Source organism: Aegilops tauschii, chromosome 4 (genome assembly GCF_002575655.3).
Source record: "Aegilops tauschii subsp. strangulata cultivar AL8/78 chromosome 4, Aet v6.0, whole genome shotgun sequence".
NCBI lineage: Eukaryota > Viridiplantae > Streptophyta > Magnoliopsida > Poales > Poaceae > Aegilops > Aegilops tauschii.
Genome location: NC_053038.3, coordinates 35,833,310 through 35,854,762, shown reverse-complemented (window position 1 = coordinate 35,854,762; position 21,453 = coordinate 35,833,310). Strand labels below are relative to the sequence as shown.

The window sequence follows — 21,453 nt, the reverse complement described above, 5'->3', positions numbered from 1 at the left end:
GGCGATCGATGGTCCAAACTCTGCATCGAAGTGGAGTCATGAAAAAAACACTTCGTGTGGGTCTGATGTCCTAGCCGTAGAGGAACCACGTCAATACATCCCGAATTTGGTGGTTAAACTCTACTGTGGTGACGAAGATACTGTAGCCCGGAGGGGGGGGGGGGGGGGAGGTGCAGTTGCTCCACGATTAGATGAGGCCGTGGAGTAGTTGCTGCTTACTGAGATTCAAGTGATGTTTTCGACTAATTTGTAGACATTTAAAAAGTAGACGAGTGGTTGTTTCTTCCACTCCTATAGAGCTTACAAATGCCATAATTTGGCCAACCATTTCTTTAACGCGCCCGTTAGTCCAAACTCTGTAATCGAAGTTGAGTCATAGAAAAAAATTGTGTTGAGGAGGGAGAGAAGTTTCATGACCGTGGAAACAGTGCCTTCAAATTGTGCATTGCAACACGAGTCCAAAGTGAGCTTCCAATTGATGTCGTTGACTATTTGTGTTGTTGGGGTCCCCCTCCCCCCCCCCCCCCCCCCCCCCCAAGCAGCCGTGAAGCATCATCCAAAGGGAGAAGAATTACCGTAGGCAAACCATGTTGATTCCCATATAAGTGTAAATGTTGGTAATAAAAAATTGTCCATAGGGCACCCTCTTAACATTATCATTTGTATCCTTAGAGATAGCAAAATGGTTAGGGGGTATGTATCCAAGCGCTTGCCGGTCTTTCCATTCTAACCATGACCATCTCAGACGCGAAGCTGTCATAACTTTCTCACGACCGAGCACAGCCAATCCTCCAAGGCGTGTGGGACGACACACGAGCTAAGTTAATCTTACGTTGCTTGACAAGCACTTTGTTTCGTCCCCGCCGAAAAAAAAGTTCCCAACAACTCCACAATAACTTAAGGGTGTTGCATGACAAGGCAATGAGCTCCCCAAATCCATGAAGAATGATGGCAAGATTGTTGGGGTCATGAAGATCTGTTGATTTATGGACAAAAACTTCACAATAACTTGAGCAAATACCCCAATCTCACTGAATCGAAAGCTTTTCTAATGTCAAGTTGGAGTTCTAGTGGGTTGCAGTTTTCTTTCCAAATTCCCAATATATAGATCCTCATGAATGCTTCTGTACTTGATGAAGGCGCTCGGACATTTGGAGATGAGCTGACACATGAAAAGTGGATTAGTCTGTAGTCATAGAACTCAACTCCTCTCACATTTCCTTCTCTAATACATTACTACTAAGACGTTTTTGTAGTTCAATTTAAACTGCAAAAAACATCTTATTTTTTGATATGGAGGGAGTAGTAAAAAGTGGAGTGTGCTTCCATTGAAAACTTTGGAAAGGTAATTTCGTCCATAGCACTACAGTTGCCTAAAAGGACACCGCTGCCCGCCAAAGTATTTGCCAAAATGAGAGAACGGAACAGTCGCCATGTCATTTTAAAACTTTTTCAGATATATTCTGGACTTGCTTATTGGGCGGAGGCACTTCTATACCACCACGCTTAACTGCTCAAGTCAATTTGAAACATAGAAGGAGAATGTGATGAATGGCTACCAAATCATTTGCTTCCTCAAAACGGTGTACAGTAAATCTTTGCGTCCAAGGCTTCACAACACGCAGCCACTGAAGTGCTGAAATAGAGCAACACGGAAGATCAACGCTGAAGATCAACAGGAAGTAGGTAGCATCAAGAAGAACCAGAACAAGACCAGATCGCATTGCGCAGAGAACTTGACGACCAAGTGATCTTGCATTCCATTCGACAATTAAACACAGATGATGGCGAAGCAGATGTCACCAAGACGCACCGCAAATGACGGCGGCACCAACCGGATTAAGATCCATGACTAGAACGGGTCTTACAATGCGAAATCGCTCGGGCAAACCATGTCCCAACTAGGCGAACAGAAGGACAAAGCGAAAAAGAAAAACTCTTAGGCTGATAAGACCTCGGAACTCTCAGTGAACCTTCAGGTTCATGGAAGACGATCACGAGCCACTCAGCTGCCCCTGCTGCTGCTTCTGGCTTCGCGCCCGGGGTCTCCTCCTTGACCTCAGGCTCCACCTTCTTCCTGCCAAACGCCTGCCACGCATCACAAAGCAGCCACAGGTTAGCCATCAGATCCCATCATAATGCTCAGATGCATCAGAAATACATCAACAGATTGGCTATCGGAATTGAGAAATTTAGAACAGAATCCATAACTGAAGCCTATCTGAATTCTGAATTAACAGAGCAAATACAGAAGTACAGCAAGAAACTACAATAGATGGCAGCAGTAGTAACCAGAGCAAACTAGATATGTGGGGTGTTGTGACACCACAAGCAGAACAGCGAAAGCTCACATGCCAAGATTCGGAAATCATATGCAGGAGCAGCCGCTATAAGAACATAACCCACCAAAGAATGGCTGATTTTTGAACGGATCCTTATCATTTAGAACAAGATTACTACTACAACACATAGCATCAGAGCATGAAATGTGGGTTACTGTAATAAGTAGTACAGCAAGCTTAAGATTTCCAAGAATAATTTTTTTTATATACAAATTAATGATACACTGCATTGGAGCTTCTACCATGCCTTCATTATTGTTTACAAATAATTCTGATCTTCCCTACAACTCTCTATAGAGAGAACAATGCACTCACTGATATTGCTTAAGTTTTACTTAAAGTTTGTGTGTTGTTGTCCTGAAAGGACAAATGAGTAGTATATATCAGCTGTAAATATCACCACATGTAATTCTTACAAGTGACAAATATCAATCTATTAGTTAACATCGTCATCTCCGTTTTTGCGAAGGTCTAGAAATGTATTTGCCTATCATTTTTTTCTGTTCGGCAGCCAATGAATTAATCAACTGTTGGAATGAACCTCCGTTGCATGTGTATATGAGTAGAATATTAAGTTCGGACTTAAAGTACATGCATGCCATTAGAATATTGTGCGTGTATGTTCTGAACTCACTTGGTATCTACCAGGCTAATAGAGTATTATTCCCACTCACTTGACAAAATTATACATCTTTCTTTCAATCTGGAGGCTAACTATGATAAGATGTGCACTTTTCACTCCATTAGAAAGTAAAACCACTGCTACAATCAACCCGACGAAACTGTCACTCAGCTTATCTGTTCCGCGTTCAATTTCGTACGTAGTAAACTAAAAAGTGCGTAGTCTTCATACACCAAGAACAAGAATGCTAGAAGAAATCGCATAGTAGTACTTCATGCAGTGGCGGAGCTTCAACGCGATTTGAGAGGGGGCTAAATGAGTCTTAAATAAAGTTGAGGGGCCTAATCTAATGTATTCTATTAAAGTTTGTCCAAATATTATTAAATATTATTATAGGTTTATACAAAGAAATAAAAATTTGATAGGGGGTCCATTTCCCCCTTTGGCCCTCACTAAGCTCCGCCACTGACTTCATGTACTCAGATCTCTACCTCATATTAGGGGGAACCCTGAAACTGGTTGCTGCTCGCCATGTTCCTGGCCCTCAGTTTGTTGAATGCCCACAGAAAAGAGCATGCCGCGTCGTTTGCGAGTTGGTCAAACCGACCCGCCACTTCCCCTTTGCCGCAGCTCCGAGCAATGAAGGCCAAGACCCTCAAAGGAATGAGACCCACCGCAGATACGACCATAATGCAGATTAAGATGATGCAGTGGCGGCGCTGGGGGTATTCCTGGGACTTACCTGGAATACCCAAGGATTGCGCGCAAAAAAAATTAGTACATATTATATACGGTAGAAAGCTACGCACGGAGCAGACACGACTGACTCAGCGTCTGGCTAGGCGCGCGAGCGGCTCGTCTCCCTCACTCTATTCTATTCAGTACTGCCCCGAGCCCATGCCCCACGATTGAATCGACCCTCTTTCCCCCAACCCCCGATTCAGCCTCCTCAGAAACCAGGTCTGGCTCCGGCGGCTAGGTCGGCCCTCTCCTTTCTTCCTCCCTCGCCTTCCCCCTCGGTCCCCTCCCCTCCGGTCGGCCCTCTAACCTCCCCTGCTGGCCCGCCCTTGCCCAGACGCCCTCCTGCCCTCTGCCCCGGCCCCCGCGGTGGCGTGGCTCCGCCAGGCGCCAGTCCGCCTCCAGCCTCCCTGCTGGCGGCTCCCCGGCCCAAGTAGGCGTCCAGCGCCCCAGCCCCAGCGTGGCAGCGCCCTCCCGGCTCACCTCCGCCCTCCAGTCCTCCACGGCTTCGTCCTGGAAATTTTGCATCCATCTACTGATCTACATCTAGTTTAGCATCCACAAGGTATACTTTCCCTCTGTTTTTAAAGAAATCTGGAGATTTTTCAGTGATTGCTTGTAAAACTGAAATTGAATTGCTTGTTTGTCCAATGTTTATCAGTCCATGCCACATTGCCACTGATTTTACTTTGGTCTGATACATTGAAATATTGCTATTGCCATTATGCTAGTGTTGTTTTGTTCATATATTGCTAGTGTTGTATTGTTTGGTTCATATACTACACTTAGAGGGAAAAATATTGGATGCATACCCAGCCTTCATTTCCTGGCACCGCTGAGACGATGACGATTACCTGCGGCCCTCAAAGGAATGATACCCATCGCAGATACGCCCATAATGCAGATTAAGACGATGACGATTACCTTCGCAGGATTGTCTCCCTTATGGTCGTTGGCCTTGCGTTTCACAAAATCCATCACTTTATCTGTCCTCGACCTCTTCGGCACGGCCGGCGGTTTTGAGTCGATTCATTAATTCAGGAGTTTGCAAAAATGTACAGGCATTAATTCAGGGATTTGTGTTGGGCTGGGGGGGGGGGGGGGGGGGGGGGGGGGGGCAATAGCCCCAGCTGTATACATAGCTCCGCCATTGCATGGCACTGCCTCTCGTTTAGACTTTGCAACTATGATAGAAGGCAAGGATGAATGATTACTGGAAACCCGCACATTTATTTCGTTCCATAACTCCCAACACAGGAGCATGAACAATGGCTTGCATAGATTTATCCAAACTCAGTAAAGATGAATAATGTGTGACGAGGGGGAATGTGCCAAAAAACTGATGTCCATGTGAATTAGGCCAAGTCAGTCTTAGAGTGAACCCCAAATGCACTAGGAGACACAACATTTGAAAAGAAGATGAGTGGTTATTTTCGGCTCTCCTATAAAGCTAACAAAGGCCACAATTTGGTCAACCCTTTCTTTGAAGGCGACCAAAGCTGACAAATGCCATAGTTTGGCCAGCCCTTTCTTGTAAAGATGACCGATGGTCCAAACTCCGTCATCGAAGTTGATTTACAAAAAAAGGGGGGTGGGGGCATTGCTCCAAATGGCCGGCTTCATGACCATGAAAAAAATCCCTGCAAATTGTGCATGATAAGATGAGGTCATACAGTATTGGCCACTCGAAGTGAGCTTCCAAGTGATATCGTCGACTATTTGCGTAGTTGGGATGTATCCTAGCAAAATGGTAAGGGGTGGTACCAAAACTCTTGCCGGTCTTTCCATTCTAACCATGACCATCTCGGACCCGGAACCGTCAAAACTTTCTCAAGACCGAGCACACCCAATTCTCCAAGGCGTGTGGGACGACACACGAGCTCCGAGTTAATCTTACGTTGTCCGTCATGCACCTTTTTCGTCCCCGTCGAAAGAAAAGTTTCCAACAACTTCACAATAACTTGAAGGGTGTTGCGCGGCAAGGCAATGGATGCGAGGTGATAAACCGCATAGGACTGAGAACTTACTTAATCAGGATGCATCTGGGGGCCTTCCCACAATCTTACCAATATAAGGGCCTAAAAATCAACCACCACAGAGAGGGTGCATCATCAAAGGGAATTCAAAAATGTTAAAGGGGGCCTCAGATGTGAATGATTGGAAACCCTTTAAGAACCTCTCGGAGTACAATACCGAGGCAATTAAGTGCACCACGGACCCCTTTTTGGCATTTGTAACTAACATGTGACCTCCCCAAATCGATGAAGAATGACGACAAGATTGTTGGGACTATGAAGATTTGTTGATTTTTGGAGCAATACCACACTTCTGTAGCAACTAGAGCAAACACCCCAATCTCACTAAATCGAAGCTTTTCTAATGTCAAGTTGGAATGGAAGAGCCAGAGTTTTCTTGCCAAATTTTCAACATACGAATTCTCATTGATGCTTGTGTACTTGATGAAGGCGCTCTGACATTTGGAGATGAACTGGCCATGAAAGGGGTAGAGGCCTAACAATCATAATCCTTGCAGTAATCTTGGCAATGACATGGATAAGGTGGATCGGTCTAAATCATAGAACTCGACTATGTTTCACATTTCCTTCTCTATTACTCTCTCTGTCTGAAAATAAATGTCTCAACATTGTACTAACTTTTGTACAAAGTTGTACTAAAGTTGAGACACTTATTTTGGGATGGAGGGAGTACTATAGAAGTGGAGTGTACTTCCATTTAAAACTTTGCAAAAGGCAATTTCCTCCATAGTATTGACGGGAAGTAGTACGCTCCCCCCCCCCCCCCCCCCCCCCCCCCCATGCAAAATCTTACATATGCCTCATACATGCCCAAGATTAGAGAACCCATGGTAGCACATGCCCAATCGTTCTTCTCTAGCAATGGGGATACACATCAAACATGAATAGCACAACAATTTCTTAAACCCGTTCCGCTAATTGTGTCGTCGCCGGTACGCCAACAGCTAGACACCCTAGACGCACCCTGGCTGGCACTGCCATGACAGTTATCTTGCCCAATTTTGATGGCTCGAGGAGATCAACTGTACGTTTGGTGACATCAGAGAACCCTAGTTCCGCTGTTTTTTTTCCGATGCCGGTCATCCATGTACCACAAAGACGGGATGTTCAAAAAGTTAAGGGTATGGCCAATGCATAGCCCCAAAGCTGATGCCCCGCAGGCCAACTAGGCTCGGATGCCACCATGGCAACAGGACCACTGCTTCAATTCGCCAGGTGAAGCTTGCAGAGGAGGTTGATTATTTAATTGAAAAAGTTAAGTAGTGGGAGGAAAAGAATAGGAGGATGAGGGAAAAGGTGGAGGAGGTAGAGACATGTGGGGACAAATAATGATGCATGTGAGGCAACACCAATGTACTTCCTACGTTCCTAAATGTGTGACGTGAACTACCAAAACGTCATATATTTAGGAAAGAAGAGAGTAGCTACCATTGGGCCTGAGTGTGTATGGGCAATAGCCTGAATTTTCTCATGCCTAGGTGTTTGATGGAGCATACGGGCATTTACATACTGAATGGTTAAATTACCAAGGTCGTGTCCAAACACATGCCCCATGCGTTGCGGCTCCTTTTTGAAGGACATACATTACGAATCTTTTTCTCGACGGACCATCATAGAATACAAACTGTTAACCATGTTGAAAAAGACTATTCTACCCTACCATAGACATTTCACATATTTGCTATTGTACGTTTGTGTTTCTTTGTTCCACCAAAAAGAATCACTACAGTTGCCTAAAACGCCACTGCTGCCCACCAAAGTATTTGCCAAAATGAGACAACGGCTATGTCATTTTCAAACTTTTTCAGATATATTCTAGACTTGCTTCTTGGCCCGAGGTGCTTCTTTATCCCCCACGCTTAATAGTTCAGGTTAATTTGAAACATAGCAGGAGAATGTGATGAATGGCTACCAAATCAATACATTAAATCTTTGCATTGTCAGTCCAAAGCCCGAGGCTCCATTCAGAACACTCAGCCAGTTTAGTGCTGAAAGGATACACTGAAGCAACTAAACTCGACAGGAAGTAGGCTGCATGATCATATGATCTTCCATTCCATTCGACAAAATGAAGCATAGGTGATAGGACAAACAGATGTCACCAAAACGGACCGCAATTGACGGCGGCACCAACCGGATTAAGATCCACAACTAGGAACGGGTCTTACAATGCGAAATCGCTCAGGCAAACCATGTCCCAACTAGGCGAACACAAGGACAAAGCGAAAAAGAAAAACTCTTAGGCTGATAAGACCTCGCAACTCTCAGTGAATGAAGCTTCAGGTTGGTTCATGGAAGACGATAACGAGCTCAGGACGCCTTCACTGAGACTCCCCTGACGCCGGTGCTGCTTCTGGCTTCGCCCCCGGGGTCTCCTCCTTGGCCTCAGGCTCCACCTTCTGCCTGCCAAACACCTGCAACTCATCACGAAGCAGCCACGGGTTAGCAATCAGTTTCAACCAGACGTATCAGAGAACAGTAGCACAGTGGCTATCAGAATTCAGATTCCATCATAATACTACTATTCAGATGCATCAGAACATAGCAGCAGATAGGCTATCGGGATTGGGAAATTCTATCTGAATTCTGAATTCTGAAACTACAATAGATGGCATCAGTAGTAACCACAGCAAACTAGATGTGTGGGGTGTTGTGACACCACAAGCAGAACAGCGAAAGCTCACATGCCAAGATTCAGAAATCATATGCAGCAGCAGCCGCTATAAGAACAGAATCCAACAACGAATGACTGAAGTCTGAACGGATCAGTATCATTTAGAACAAGATTACTAGTACAACATATAGCATCAGAGCACGAAATGTGGGTTACTGTAACAAGTAGTACGGCAAGCTTTCTCAAGAGATCACAAGCATTTGACGGCAAAAAAGGCTAGATTCCAAAAATAATTTCTGAACACAGGACGGAATCTTGCAAAAATAAATCTACATGGACAGAGACTAACTAATGCTTACAGAGGCAGCGACTAGCAAGGTCACCCCAACTTTGACAGCAAGAATCAAGAAATCCGGATCCTTGTACAGGTTAATCGCCACCTATATATATCGCACAATGAATTGTCCGTAAGCATAACAATCTTAGAAGAAAAAAACCTCCAAATGCGTGAGGGAAAAAATAAGTGTCGAAGGATCTACGAATCGCTACTTCATCCACACTGCACTAGCATCACATGGTTGTTTTCACCGCACAGCCTCAAAATCAGACGAGCGGAAGCACACCTATTATCTAAGAAAATCATCCAGATGCTTCTCCGTGCAGGACAAAAAGTGCAAAAAGGATCTCGCGGAAATCGCTGCTACATCTACGCTAACTCCCTTCCGATTTAACGTGGTTGCCAGGAAAATAAAACAGAACGATTGCTACAAGAACATGCATTCCGATCCGAGGAACAAAGGGGGAAACGAAAAGCGGCAACATTTCGTAACAGCACGCGACGAATTATTCCGAAATTAAACGGCTAGGAACTACGCATGTGGCGAAATCCGCAAGAGGGCTAAGATCCTCATCGTGTTTCTACCAGCACAAGACGCACGATCTAGCGAGCAGAGGCACAGGACACGTACGGGCCAAGATCGAACAGCAGCAAACATACATGCATAGAAGTAGAACAAGGCAAAGCAGGAGCGCGTGCGTTACGGAACGGGGAGGAGGGGGAGGGGAAGGAGGAGGCGTTACCGAGCTGGTCTTGTTGGAGATGTACTCGCCGGCGGCGCGGACCCGGTTCTTGATGCAGTCCCAGTGCGTGTCGGCGCTGGTGTCCTTGAGCTGCTTGAAGTAGTCCTTGGTGGTCTCCAGGATGCCGGTGTCCTCGCCCGCCGGCTTCTTGAAGCACACCGGCGCCGTCGCCGGCTTGGTCCCCTCCTCCGGCTTCTTCCCGCCGTCGCCCACCTCCACCTTCTCCATCTTCTCCCCGCTCTCCTTCCTGTCCATCACCGACGACCGAACCCCTCGCCTCGCCTACCTACTGGATCGAAACCCCGAGAGGAGAGAGGAGAAAGCTTCTGGTGCTCTGGGCAATGGTGGCGCTGGGCTCGCTTTATAGCCGGGCGCTGGCTTGGCATCCACGAAAGAAAGCCGCGGAGGGACGGCACGGCGCAGCTTCTCTGACATGCGGGCCCGTTCCCCTTGGCCTCTCGCTGACGTGCTGGGCCCACGGTTTCCCGTTTCGACGGGCGCGCCCCCCTCGTGCCGTCGCGCGTTACGCTGACCGGTGGGCCAGCGCCGGCGCCTTCGGGGTTTTGTCAGGGTTTTTCCGTTGCTTCTTGCGGGAGAAGACGAGCGTCTCGTTTCCTTGGGCGAGGGAATCTCGGAAGGGTCTCACTGACCCGTGGGCCCGGGATGCTTGCGTCTGTGCTGGCTTTTGCAGAGGCGGTTGCGCGCGGGCCCGGGCGGGCAGGCGCAGCGCTCGTGATCGACGAGCGGAGTTTGCGACCGGGTTCACGCGAGGGAAGGCTGCTACGGAGACGATGACAGGCGGGCCCAGCGAAGTAGTAGCAGGTGGAGATGGAAGGGACATGGCGAGCCCAGCGGAGTAAGTAGTAGCAGGTGGACATGTGATCGTGTGACCGGGGTCGTAGGGGTCAAGATGTGTGGGCCAGCTAAAGGCTGCAGCTGCAAACAGGGTGGCAGCGCAGCGCAGGGTTGTACTACGTACCGCCTGCCCTGTCGTGCGCGGCGCGGTTTGGAGCGTCCGATCTTGCGCCAAGCGCTCGGATCCAACGGAAGCTTCTGGCGACTCGGTTTTGAGGAGTGCTGCAATCTTTTTGGGTACAAGATGCTCTCGTTTGCGCTCCGGATTCGGCGAACTCAACGTCGCGATCCGTTTTTGAATTTTGAATCGGCATACATGACGGGCATCTCTATCTAAACTATCTCCCTCACGGGAAACGTGGTGGCACATTGTTATATACGTGGGGCATCTCTATCTAATCTATCTACCTCCATCCTTCTATACACAGTAAGTACCCTTTAAAAAAAACTCTAATTGATTCATCATATGTCATGGCAGTACAAAGAATAATATAAATAATGAAGATTACATCCAAGTTCGAAGACCATCTAGCGACGACTACAAACACTGGAGTGGGGCCGAAGACGTGCCGTTGTCATCACCCCTCCCTCGCTGGAGCCAAACAAAACTTGTTATAGTAGACAGTCGGGAAGTCATCGTGCTAACACCCACAGAACCATCACACCAGGACAACAACTGTCATCGATGAAGAGAAGTTTAGATCAGAATGGTCCAACTTTTTCGCGAATACGCATAACTTGTGTATCTTTCATTCATGGAAGAGCTTTATAAGTTACAAAGTCTCCGACGCTCAACAAAATGGAGTGTCGAAAGAGAAAGAATGGGGGGATACAAACTAACACATGCGGACTACTCCCTAACGATGTTGGCCAACCAAAAAGTACATGCTTCCGCTTACATAGAAGGATCCAACATGTAAACACCCAAAAGAATGTTGGATCCAAACAGATCCATCGTAGACAAAATCCGACTGAAGCCCATAAAATCCATCGAAGACACATCTCTACACGCCCATGAGCGGTGCAATACGCACCATCTGAGCAGGGGCTAGGCGGGAAGGACTTTATTTCATCCGCAAGGAGCCAAAACCGTGTCGCCTCCATGAGTAGAACACAAACCCTAATTGAATTAAAAACACACTTACTAAAAACGGAGCAGGATCCTTCCCGTGAACGACAGCCGGGGTCCACCTTGCCTCCATGGCCCTAAGACTACCGGAGACGAGGCGGACCACCAGCGACGTCGACGGGAATTAAGAAACCTAGTTGCTTTGTTTGGCTAGGAGGTTTGTGTCTCCAAGAGTTGCTTGTAGCTTGTCTACCAACGCCGCGGCTGCTTGGAGGCCACGTGCTGGTGTTGGATGAGGCACGATGTTCACAGGCTCGGTAAAGCCTACGCTCACCTGCCGCCCATGTGTTGCGAGGTCTTTGATGGCAGCTGGCAACCGACAACGAGGTCGGCATAGCCACTCGTTGTTCGTTGTTTCTTGCCACCGCGTTTCTCGTGCGGTGGCCTCCAAAGTGCGATGTTGCAGTTGCAATTTTGCACTTAGTGTCGATACATGGAGGGCCTCCATAGCCCGAGCGGTCGGGTTTTTCCATGTATGGGTGTGGTGAGGATCTTATGGCCTCCGTGTCGGTGTCAAAACCGACGGATCTCGGGTAGGGGGTCCCGAACTGTGCGTCTAAGGCGGATGGTAACAGGAGGCGGGGGACACGATGTTTACCCAGGTTCGGGCCCTCTCGATTGAGGTAATGCCCTACTTCCTGCTTGATTGATCTTGATGATATGAGTATTACAAGAGTTGATCTACCACGAGATCGTAGAGGCTAAACCCTAGAAGCTAGCCTATGGTATGATTGTTGTTGTCCTACGGACTAAACCCTCCGGTTTATATAGACACCGGAGGGGCTAGGGTTACATAGAGTCGGTCACAAGGGAGGAGATCTAGATATCTGTATTGCCAAGCTTGCCTTCCATGCCAAGGAGAGTCCCATCCGGACACGGGACGAAGTCTTCAATCTTGTATCTTCATAGTCCAACAGTCCGGCCAAAGGATATAGTCCGGCTGTCCGAGGACCCCCTAATCCAGGACTCCCTCAGTAGCCCCTGAACCAGGCTTCAATGACGATGAGTCCGGCGCGCAGATTGTCTTCGACATTGCAAGGCGGGTTCCTCCTCCGAATACTCCATAAAAGATTTTGAACACAAGGATAATGTCCGGCTCTGCAAAACAAATTCCACATACCACCGTAGAGAGAATAATATTTTCACAAATCTAATCTGCTGACGCATTTTGCAGCATGACATCACACCACGGCCCGGTCATTATTCGAACCGTTTTTCACAACCAACCACTGCACATATTGCGAGGCGGTTTCCTTGGCACGTCTTATCGAAGCAGAGATCGTGTCCCCTTATCACGGGATTCTCATCAATACGGGTGTGGGTAACCCTACTGCGCCATCAATTACGGCGCTTGGGGAATAAGCGGTTTTACCAGGCAAGTGGGGAGGCGTAGAATCCCTGCTGCCTTTATAAGGGGATAAGGACTCCCTTTCACACCCACGCTTTCTACTTCCCGATTCATTCCCCTCCGCCCAAGCTCCCGCGCCCAAGCGTTCATATTCTCTGCCCACAAAAGTATTTCTGAAGATGTCCGGATCCGGAGCAGGAGGCAAATGGATGGCCTCTACCGTCCGAGAGAAGGATATCAAAAAGCTTCGGGAGGCCGGGTACCTGGCCAAGAAAATCAGCCACCGTCTCCCGACGGCGGGACAGATCGTCCCTACTCCGGAACCCCACGAGAGGGTTGTATTCCTCCCTCACTTTGTCCGCGGGCTAGGGTTTCCCCTCCACCCGTTCGTTCGCGGCATCATGTATTATTATGGGATTGATCTTCACGATCTGTCCCCCAATTCCTTCCTCAACATCTCGACATTCATTGTCGTGTGCGAGGCTTTTCTCCGCATCTCGCCGCACTTCGGTTTATGGCTGAAGATTTTTAATGTGAAGCCCAAGGTGGTGGGCGGCGAGCACGCCGAGTGCGGGGGCGCTATGGTGAGCAAGATGCCCAACATCATATGGCCAACAGGAACCTTTAATGATTCTGTCAAGGAGTGGCAACAGCAGTGGTTTTATATCACTGAGCCACGCGGCACGGAATGGGCCACCTCTCCCGAGTTTCGATCCGGTGCCCCCCTGCGGCTTACATCCCGGGTCAAGAAAGGCCTGGACTGGTCCTCGTCCGACGAACCGTCGGTGCTCCAGACGCGCGTCAAAGATATGGGAGACAAGAACATTGAACTCGTCAATGTAGTCCAGGTGATGTTAGTTCGTCGGATCCTTCCTTGTCAACACCGGACTTGCAATCTATGGGAATTCGATCCGGCCAGGCACCAAACCTTGCGAGAGCTTTTCGGCTCCTCGCACAAGGACATTTGGAAGGTGATTTTCAAGTCCAGCAAATCATGGCCAGACTCCGCCGAGGACCGCGGGTACCAACTGTCCCGCCCTGCAAGTTCGGTAAGTCATCGAACTTTTTATCCGCGTAACCCAAAGGAAGCGCTTAATGTGTTTTATACAACTCTCCCAGGTCTGGACGAAGAAGGTGGAGCGGATCCATTGTCCGGCCCCGCTTCCCGAAGAACCGGCCGTCCCGCTTCTGACGAAGATGCTGGTCCCGGCGCCTTACAAGGTGCCGAAGAAGACGGCCAAGAAGGAGGCCAAAAAGACCCGGGGCAGCCTTCGTCGCTGCGGCACTTCGGACACAATATCCGAAGGCTCTGATGCCCATTCCGCCTCCAAAGAGGACGAGAAGGAGGAGGAAGATGAATCCCCTGCGGGGGGGAGAAAGAAGAGGACGGCCTCCGTACACTTGGAGGCCGAGCTGCCCAAAAGGGGAAAGGCTCCTCTTCCGGAGGAGTCTACTGCCACCGCCGACAGCGGCCCGACATGGGATCCCAGGGCCCAGCCCCTGGTGAACTCGTAAGTATATAAAATCCGAGTACGTTTTAGGCGTCCAGACTCATCATGGCATAGTATTTTAACCTAAGCCATATTTTTTGTAGTTCGGCGAGGTCCCGTACCAAACAATCCTCATTAGAGGATTCGCTGAGCTCGGAGGCTATGGAGAGCGGGACGCCCCCAAAGGCCCCTTCCTCCAAATAGGTGCATAACACCGAGGCTTCGTCCCAGAAGGACCCCGGCCAAGGAGGAGAGGAAAAGACCGTGAAGGCGGCGCTTGGGGGTCAAACCTCAGGGGCCGAACACAAGGGGGAAAAGATTCCCATGGGAGCTGATGGCGGGGGCCATCCTGAGTTTGGCTCCCAGCCGGATGCGATTCCGGAGATCTATACGGCTCCAGAATCAAGCAGGCAGCCTCCCTCGGCTGGAGGGGGCGTGCCTGTTCCATCGGTGACCTCTATCCAACCAGAGGTGTCAGATGCTTTGTTGGTGGCGCTGAAGAGCGCCTCCATCGTTGATGAACACCGTGCCCTTATGGGTGCGGTGATTGAGAAGATTCAGTCAGCTGAGAGTGGACTGAACGAAGTGTGTATCAGCCTTATAAGAGGCTTTGAGGTGTGTTTTATGAGTTTTCGAAGAGTGTCATAGTATAGATAGTAGCCCCTGATACACTGTTCGGTGAAAGAAAGAACCGGACAGAGGATCGAATTTATGATCGCGGGAAGACTCATTGAATGACATCGATTTCTCTTCTGTTATAAGCAGGCATCTGTAGCGGCTGCTGCCTGTCATACTGCGGAGATCTCCGGACCGAATCAAAGTCTGGAGCGGGCCAAAGAAGAACTTGGCCAATTGAGAATGCAGTTGAGAGATAAACAAGGTATGCACAAGTCTTGCTCGCGTTTATTGCAAATGAATTTTCAGTATGAAATAAGCTTCATGATTTGCGCTAGGGTTTGTGACCAAAGTCGAGGCCCTTAAGAAGGCTGTGGCCGAGGCCGAGAAAAAGGCAGCCACAGAGCAGGCTCTTCGTGAGAAGCACGAGGATAGGGTTATTAAAGCTGAGTAGGAGCTGCAAGAGGCCGTGAGGAAATGCGAGACCTTGGAGCAGAGTTTAACGGAGAAAGAATCTGAACTCACCAAGGCACATCAGGCCACGAGCGATGCCCGGGGGGAAACCCAAAGCGCCCTGCAGGGGATCCAAGAGGCCAGAGAGATCGCGGCGGGTAAGGCTTTTTCCATGTAAAGCAAGTATTTGAGGGGAAAACTATGTTCCTAATTTTGAACCGGATTTCTCAGGGGTATTTGCCGAGCTACCCCGTAGCATATCCGATGCCACCCAATTCTACCGAGCCAAAGAAAGGAACACTGCAGATAGGCTCTTCTGGTCGCAGTATTTGGCACCGAATTATCCGGTGCCTTTTACCGATCAACTGAAACAGCTGATCGAACTGCATAAGGCGGCGGAACTAGCCATGAAAGATTTGGTTATCCGGCTATGGCCTGCCGAGCCGATTCCAAGCAGCTACTTCGGGCTCGTGAAGCGGCTCGTAAGCGCTTGCCCTCGACTTGACGTCATCAAGCGGTCGGTCTGTATAGAAGGTGCGCGAATGGCCTTCGCCCGCGCAAAGGTGCATTGGGGGAAGATGGATGCTGAAAAGCTAATGACCGAAGGACCGCCAGAGGGGAAGGAGGATCGCAAGCCCGAATTATATTATGAGGGTGTCCTAAAAGGATCCTACCTTGCAGCGGAGCTATGCACCAAGGACATTATATTTCCATGAATGCCAATCATGTTGTCCTTTGTAATGTTTGAACAAGGTCATTTATTTGTTGCCTATTATATAAAAGTTTACTCTCCTGTGCGGTCGTTTTATATGTTAAACCTGAGAGTTGGCCAGTCGTCGGCTTTTGCCCCCACGTAAGAAGTACGGGGGTGTTCGGGATAAACCTGAGCACTCTTTATCCCAGTTTTGGGTCCTTCGAAGGAGGTGCTCAGCACAACGAACCAGGCAATCGGACTATAGGGCTTTATCACTCTCACTTAGCCATAGGAGCTTTAGTAAGGTAGGCGCAGCCCCTGGTGTTCGGAATACCGTACTAGGGGCTCTATAAGCACCTGATCGGGGGGAAAACCGATCCATCGCACGATGCATTGGTTATGGAATTATGCGGGAGAAATCCTTAAAGATTTTGTGACCTCTCGAACAGCTGACCAGCTCTCGCCGTATCATGACAGTCAGTTTTCGGCTTTCTCTACTGAGGTGCTCGTCCGGAAGAACCGGGACACAATCGCAGTAGTTCTCCCAGTGCTACCTTAGCCGATATAGCGGAACGTAAGGTACCAAAACATGGGAGCCGGGCAAACCCAACTATTGACCCAAGACATGATTCGGAGCTGATGCATATAATGCTATAGGTTCGGGGTGCCGAACTTCCATGAAGGTGTTTGGACTTTATTGCCGTGTCATGGGAAAACGAAGCCCCTGGCATATTTTAAGGCATATCGCTGTGTACGGATGCCACTTGACAAAAGAATTTCAATAAGAAATAACAGCAGGTAAACGTCATATAAATCCACATGTTGTATTTGAATAGTACGTCTATGCGTATGAGTACAAGTAATGTGATAAAAAAGGAATATGATTGCGGAACCTGCAGAGACCAGGGGGGAAGAGGCCGAGTGCGGATCCGTAATATAGCCGGATGGTCATTGCGGGGAATGTCTAAGGATTCCCTTGCGTGTTCAAGCTGCCTCCGTATAGCCCGTCCTGGTCGGTGCGAAGGTGAACCTGCGAAGGAAATGTAAGAAATGTTTGCATGCCAGAGAGCGGTTGAGCCGCTGAGTGTGGCCTGTCCTAGCCTTCGCCGGAGTGTTTAGTTGAGCCCTGGACGAGCCGGGCTATCACTCCACGAAGTAGTTCGGAGTCCCTTGATGGTGTCCGGGAGCCTGGACGTCGACTCGAGGTTCGGCTGCAAGGTGCTGCTCGTTGCTTCTACTGCTAAGGCAGTGGTGTACTTGTTGGTGCCAAAGGAAGGTTCGGCCTTGCCATTGACCGTGATAACGCCGCGTGGACCGGGCATCTTGAGTTTATGGTAGGCGTAATGTGGCACTGCGTTGAATCGAGCGAATGCGGTTCGTCCGAGCAGTGCCTGATAATCACTGCGGAAAGGGACGATTTCGAAGATTAACTCTTCGGTACGGTAATTTTCTGGTGATCCGAAGACTACCTCAAGGGCAATGGAGCCTGTACAACTGGCTTCCACACCTGGTATAATGCCTCTGAAAGTGGCTTTAGTGGGTTTGATCACCGAATGATCGATGCCCATCTTGCGCATTGTGTCCTGGTAAAGCAGATTTAGACTGGTGCCTCCGTCCATAAGGACTCGAGTGAGGTGGAACCCGTCAATTATTGGGTCGAGGACTAGTGCGGCTGGATTGCCCTTATTGGCGTTAACCGGACGATCCGTGTGGTTGAAGGTGACCGGCCCTAGTTTATATTGTGGGACGACTAGTTCCGTTAAGTCTGCATCCCTAAGGGTGCATATCCGGTCCAAATTGGTAATTTGTGTGGTATTTACCACATTCACCGATTGAATATGCGGGGGAAATTTCTTTTGCTCTCCTGAATTCGGTGATCTGGGCTCTTCGTCGTCATCGTCGCTTTGAGACCTCCCTTCTCCGGTTTTGGCGCCTGTCCTGCCGGCTTGTTTGAAGACCCAGCATTCTCTGTTGGTATGGGTGGCTGGCGTTCCCGGGGTGCCATGAATTTGGCATTGGCGATCGAGTATGCGGTCCAGACTGGATGGACCCCGATTGTTATTTTTGGGTGGCCCTTTCCGCTGACCGGACTTTGAGCTCCTGAACCCGGCATTAACTGTCGTATTTTCAGCGTTTTCACCATATTTGCGGCGCTTGTGTTTGTTGCGTCGTGGTTTGCCGTTGCTATCCCTGGCTTCTGATATGCCGGGTTTGCTTGCTGTATTGTTACTACGAGCCAACCAACTATCTTCACCCGCGCAAAAGCGGGTCATAAGTGTCGTGAGGGCTGCCATGGATTTTGGCTTCTCTTGGCCGAGGTGCCAGGCGAGCCATTCGTCGCGGATATTATGCTTAAATGCCGCTAAGGCCTCTGCATCCGGACAGTCGACAATTTGGTTCTTCTTACTTAGGAACCGGGTCCAGAATTTCCTGGCCGATTCCCCTGGCTGCTGAGTTATATGACTTAAATCATCAGCGTCCGGCGGTCGCACATAAGTGCCCTGGAAATTGTCCAGGAATGCGTCTACCAGGCGCTCCCAACTTCCGATGGAGTTTGCCGGCAAGCTATTGAGCCAATGCCGAGCCGACCCTTTGAGTTTTAGCGGGAGATACTTGATGGCATGTAAATCATCCCCGCGGGCCATGTGAATGTGGAGGAAGAAGTCTTCTATCCATACCGCGGGGGCTGTAGTACCATCATATGATTCAATGTTTACGGGTTTAAACCCTTCTGGGAATTCGTGATCCATTACTTCATCAGTAAAGCATAGGGGGTGTGCGGCGCCTCTGTGCCGGGCTATATCATGACGCAGTTCATATGAGTCCTGTCTGCTGTATTCGGCCCGGCCGGATTTGCTTTTAGCATATCTGGCATGACGGTCATCGTCCCGCGTTGGGGCGCGCCCCCGTGATCCGTAGATCGATCTGGCATGTTTTGCTTTGTTTTCCAATACGTCTCGCAGGTCCCGCGTGTTACCCCGGGCCTTGGTATTTTTGTTTGAATGGCGGCGGGGTGCGGGCTGTACTTCGGGCTGATAAGCCTCTCTGTCTCGGCCACGAGGTGGCCGATCAGCCACATCATATGCTGGTGATGTAGGTTCCAATGCTTCCTCCTCGAGTTGGGGTAGCAACCTGTGCTTTGGGTAACTCTTGGTTGGGCGCTCGAGTTCGTATTCCTCGGCTGCCAGGACTTCAGTCCATCTATCCGCTAGCAGATCTTGATCAGCTCAAAGCTGTTGTTGCTTTTTCTTCAGGCCATTTGCTGTGGCTATAAGCCGGCGCTTAAAGCGCTCCTGCTCGACGGGATCCTCAGGCACGATAAATTCTTCGTCGCCGAGGCTCACTTCGTCTTCGGAGAGAGGCATGTAATTGTCATCCTCCGATTCTCCGTTTGCTGCCTGTTCCGGAGGGCTAGCTTGTTCATCCTCCCGCTCGAGGTCTGGCTGGAGGGGGTTATCGTCGTTTTCGGCACTATCTGGAGCATTATTGTCTCTTGTGCCGGTATCGCTGCTTTTGCTATGGCGAGACTTAGAGCGGCGCCGCTGACGTGGGTGCTTGGATTGCTTCTTGGAGGGATTATCCTCCGTTGTCTTATCGCCATCCCCTTCTTTGGGGGTGTCCACCATGTATATGTCATACGATGAGGTGGCGGTCCAGCGCCCTGTGGGCGGTGGTTCTTGTTCGTCTCCTGCATCGTCGTCCATACCGTCGATGTCTTCGGAGCCGAAGTCGAGCATGTCGGTTAAATCGTCGACAGTGGCTACTAAGTGGGTGGTGGGTGGGGAGCGAATTTCTTCGTCGTCCGCATCCCATTCTAGCCGGACATAGTTCGGCCAAGGGTCTCCTGACAGGGAGAGAGACCTCAACGAGTTTAGTACATCGTCAAAGGGCGAGTGCTGAAAGATATCCGCTGAGGTAAACTCCATGATCAGTGCCCAATCGGATTCGATAGGCACGGGCGCAGGCGGCTCGGAGTCCATGGCCGAGGACGAATCCAATGGTTTAGCAACACGGGTCTCGTAGGAGGTGAAGTCAGTATTCGGCTCTATCGCCGCTGAGTGTGCGGCCTCCGTGGCGGGGTCCATCCACCCGTCCTCAGATGGCGCAATTTGTTCCAGATTGAGGGCCGGGGTGGTTGCAGGTGTGATCTCCCGAACACTGTCCGACGGCAGAGCTAAATCATGCTCGTCGTGATTGTGCGGCGCACCTGACATGGGCTCGAATCCGTCGAAGATCAAGTCTCTGTGGATGTCGGCAGTGTAGTTCAAGTTTCCAAACCTGACATGATGGCCAGGGGCGTAGCTCTCGATCTGCTCCAGATGGCCAAGCGAGTTGGCCCGCAGTACGAAGCCGCCGAATACGAAGATCTGTCCGGGGAGGAAAACCTCACCTTGGATCGCATCATTGCCGATGATCGAAGGAGCCATCTAGCCTTACGGTGATGACACAGTGGAACTCTCAATGAAAGCACCAATGTCGCTGTCAAAACCGGCGGATCTCGGGTAGGGGGTCCCGAACTGTGTGTCTAAGGCGGATGGTAACAGGAGGTGGGGGACACGATGTTTACCCAGGTTCAGGCCCTCTCGATGGAGGTAATACCCTACTTCCTGCTTGATTGATCTTGATGATATGAGTATTACAAGAGTTGATCTACCACGAGATCGTAGAGGCTAAACCCTAGAAGCTAGCCTATGGTATGCTTGTTGTTGTCCTACGGACTAAACCCTCTGGTTTATATAGACACCGGAGGGGGCTAGGGTTACACAGAGTCGGTTACAAGGGAGGAGATCTACATATCCGTATTGCCAAGCTTGCCTTCCACGCCAAGGAGAGTCCCATCCGGACACGGGACGAAGTCTTCAATCTTGTATCTTCATAGTCCAACAGTCCGACCAAAGGATATAGTCCGGCTGTCCGAGGACCCCCTAATCCAGGACTCCTCACTCCGCCTAATGATTGGTCGTGTCATTGTGACACCATCGAGCCCCGACATGGCAGCCCTAGGGGTGAAGAAGCCCGGCGGTCCGGATCCCATGGTGTCGATGACGTTCTACTTCTTCAGGGTGATGAGCGGCGCTAGTGGTGGTGATGTCTGAAGGAAATATGCCCTAGAGGCAATAATAAAGTTATTATTTATTTCCTCGTATCATGATAAATGTTTATTATTCATGCTAGAATTGTATTAACCGAAAACTTAGTACATGTGTGAATACATAGACAAACAGAGTGTCACTAGTATGCCTCTACTTGACTAGCTCGTTAATCAAAGATGGTTAAGTTTCCTAACCATTGACATGAGTTGTCATTTGATTAACGGGATCACATCATTAGGAGAATGATGTGATTGACTTGACCCATCTCGTTAGCTTAGCACTTGACCGTTTAGTATGTTGCTATTGCTTTCTTCATGACTTATACATGTTCCTATGACTATGAG

The 21,453-nt window shown here is 49.4% G+C and overlaps 1 protein-coding gene across 2 annotated transcripts; it reads right to left on the bottom strand.

Annotated features, from left to right (window-relative positions):
- Positions 1-7,765: 7,765 nt before the first annotated feature.
- Positions 7,766-9,777, bottom strand: LOC109736978 (uncharacterized). 2 transcript variants are annotated; one of them, XM_020296197.4, is made up of 3 exons: positions 9,433-9,777; positions 8,712-8,792; positions 7,766-8,152 (listed from the first exon to the last, which is right to left on the bottom strand). In XM_020296197.4, the coding sequence occupies exons 1-3, from the start codon at positions 9,685-9,687 to the stop codon at positions 8,060-8,062; spliced, it is 429 nt and encodes a 142-aa protein (XP_020151786.1). In that variant the 5' UTR covers positions 9,688-9,777; the 3' UTR covers positions 7,766-8,059. The 2 variants fall into 2 exon arrangements, with proteins under 2 accessions (XP_020151786.1, XP_020151794.1); XM_020296205.4 differs by lacking the exon at positions 8,712-8,792 and having other exon boundaries at positions 9,433-9,772.
- Between the last annotated feature and the right edge of the window lie 11,676 nt (positions 9,778-21,453).

Coding starts and splice junctions, on each gene's coding strand:
- LOC109736978 (XM_020296197.4), bottom strand. CDS start 9,687: ATGGACAGGAAGGAGAGCGGGGAGAAGATGGAGAAGGTGGAGGTGGGC. Junction 8,793..9,432: donor TCTCCAACAAGACCAGCTCG/GTAACGCCTCCT, acceptor CGATATATATAG/GTGGCGATTAACCTGTACAA. Junction 8,153..8,711: donor CCTTGCTAGTCGCTGCCTCT/GTAAGCATTAGT, acceptor GATGAGTTGCAG/GTGTTTGGCAGGCAGAAGGT.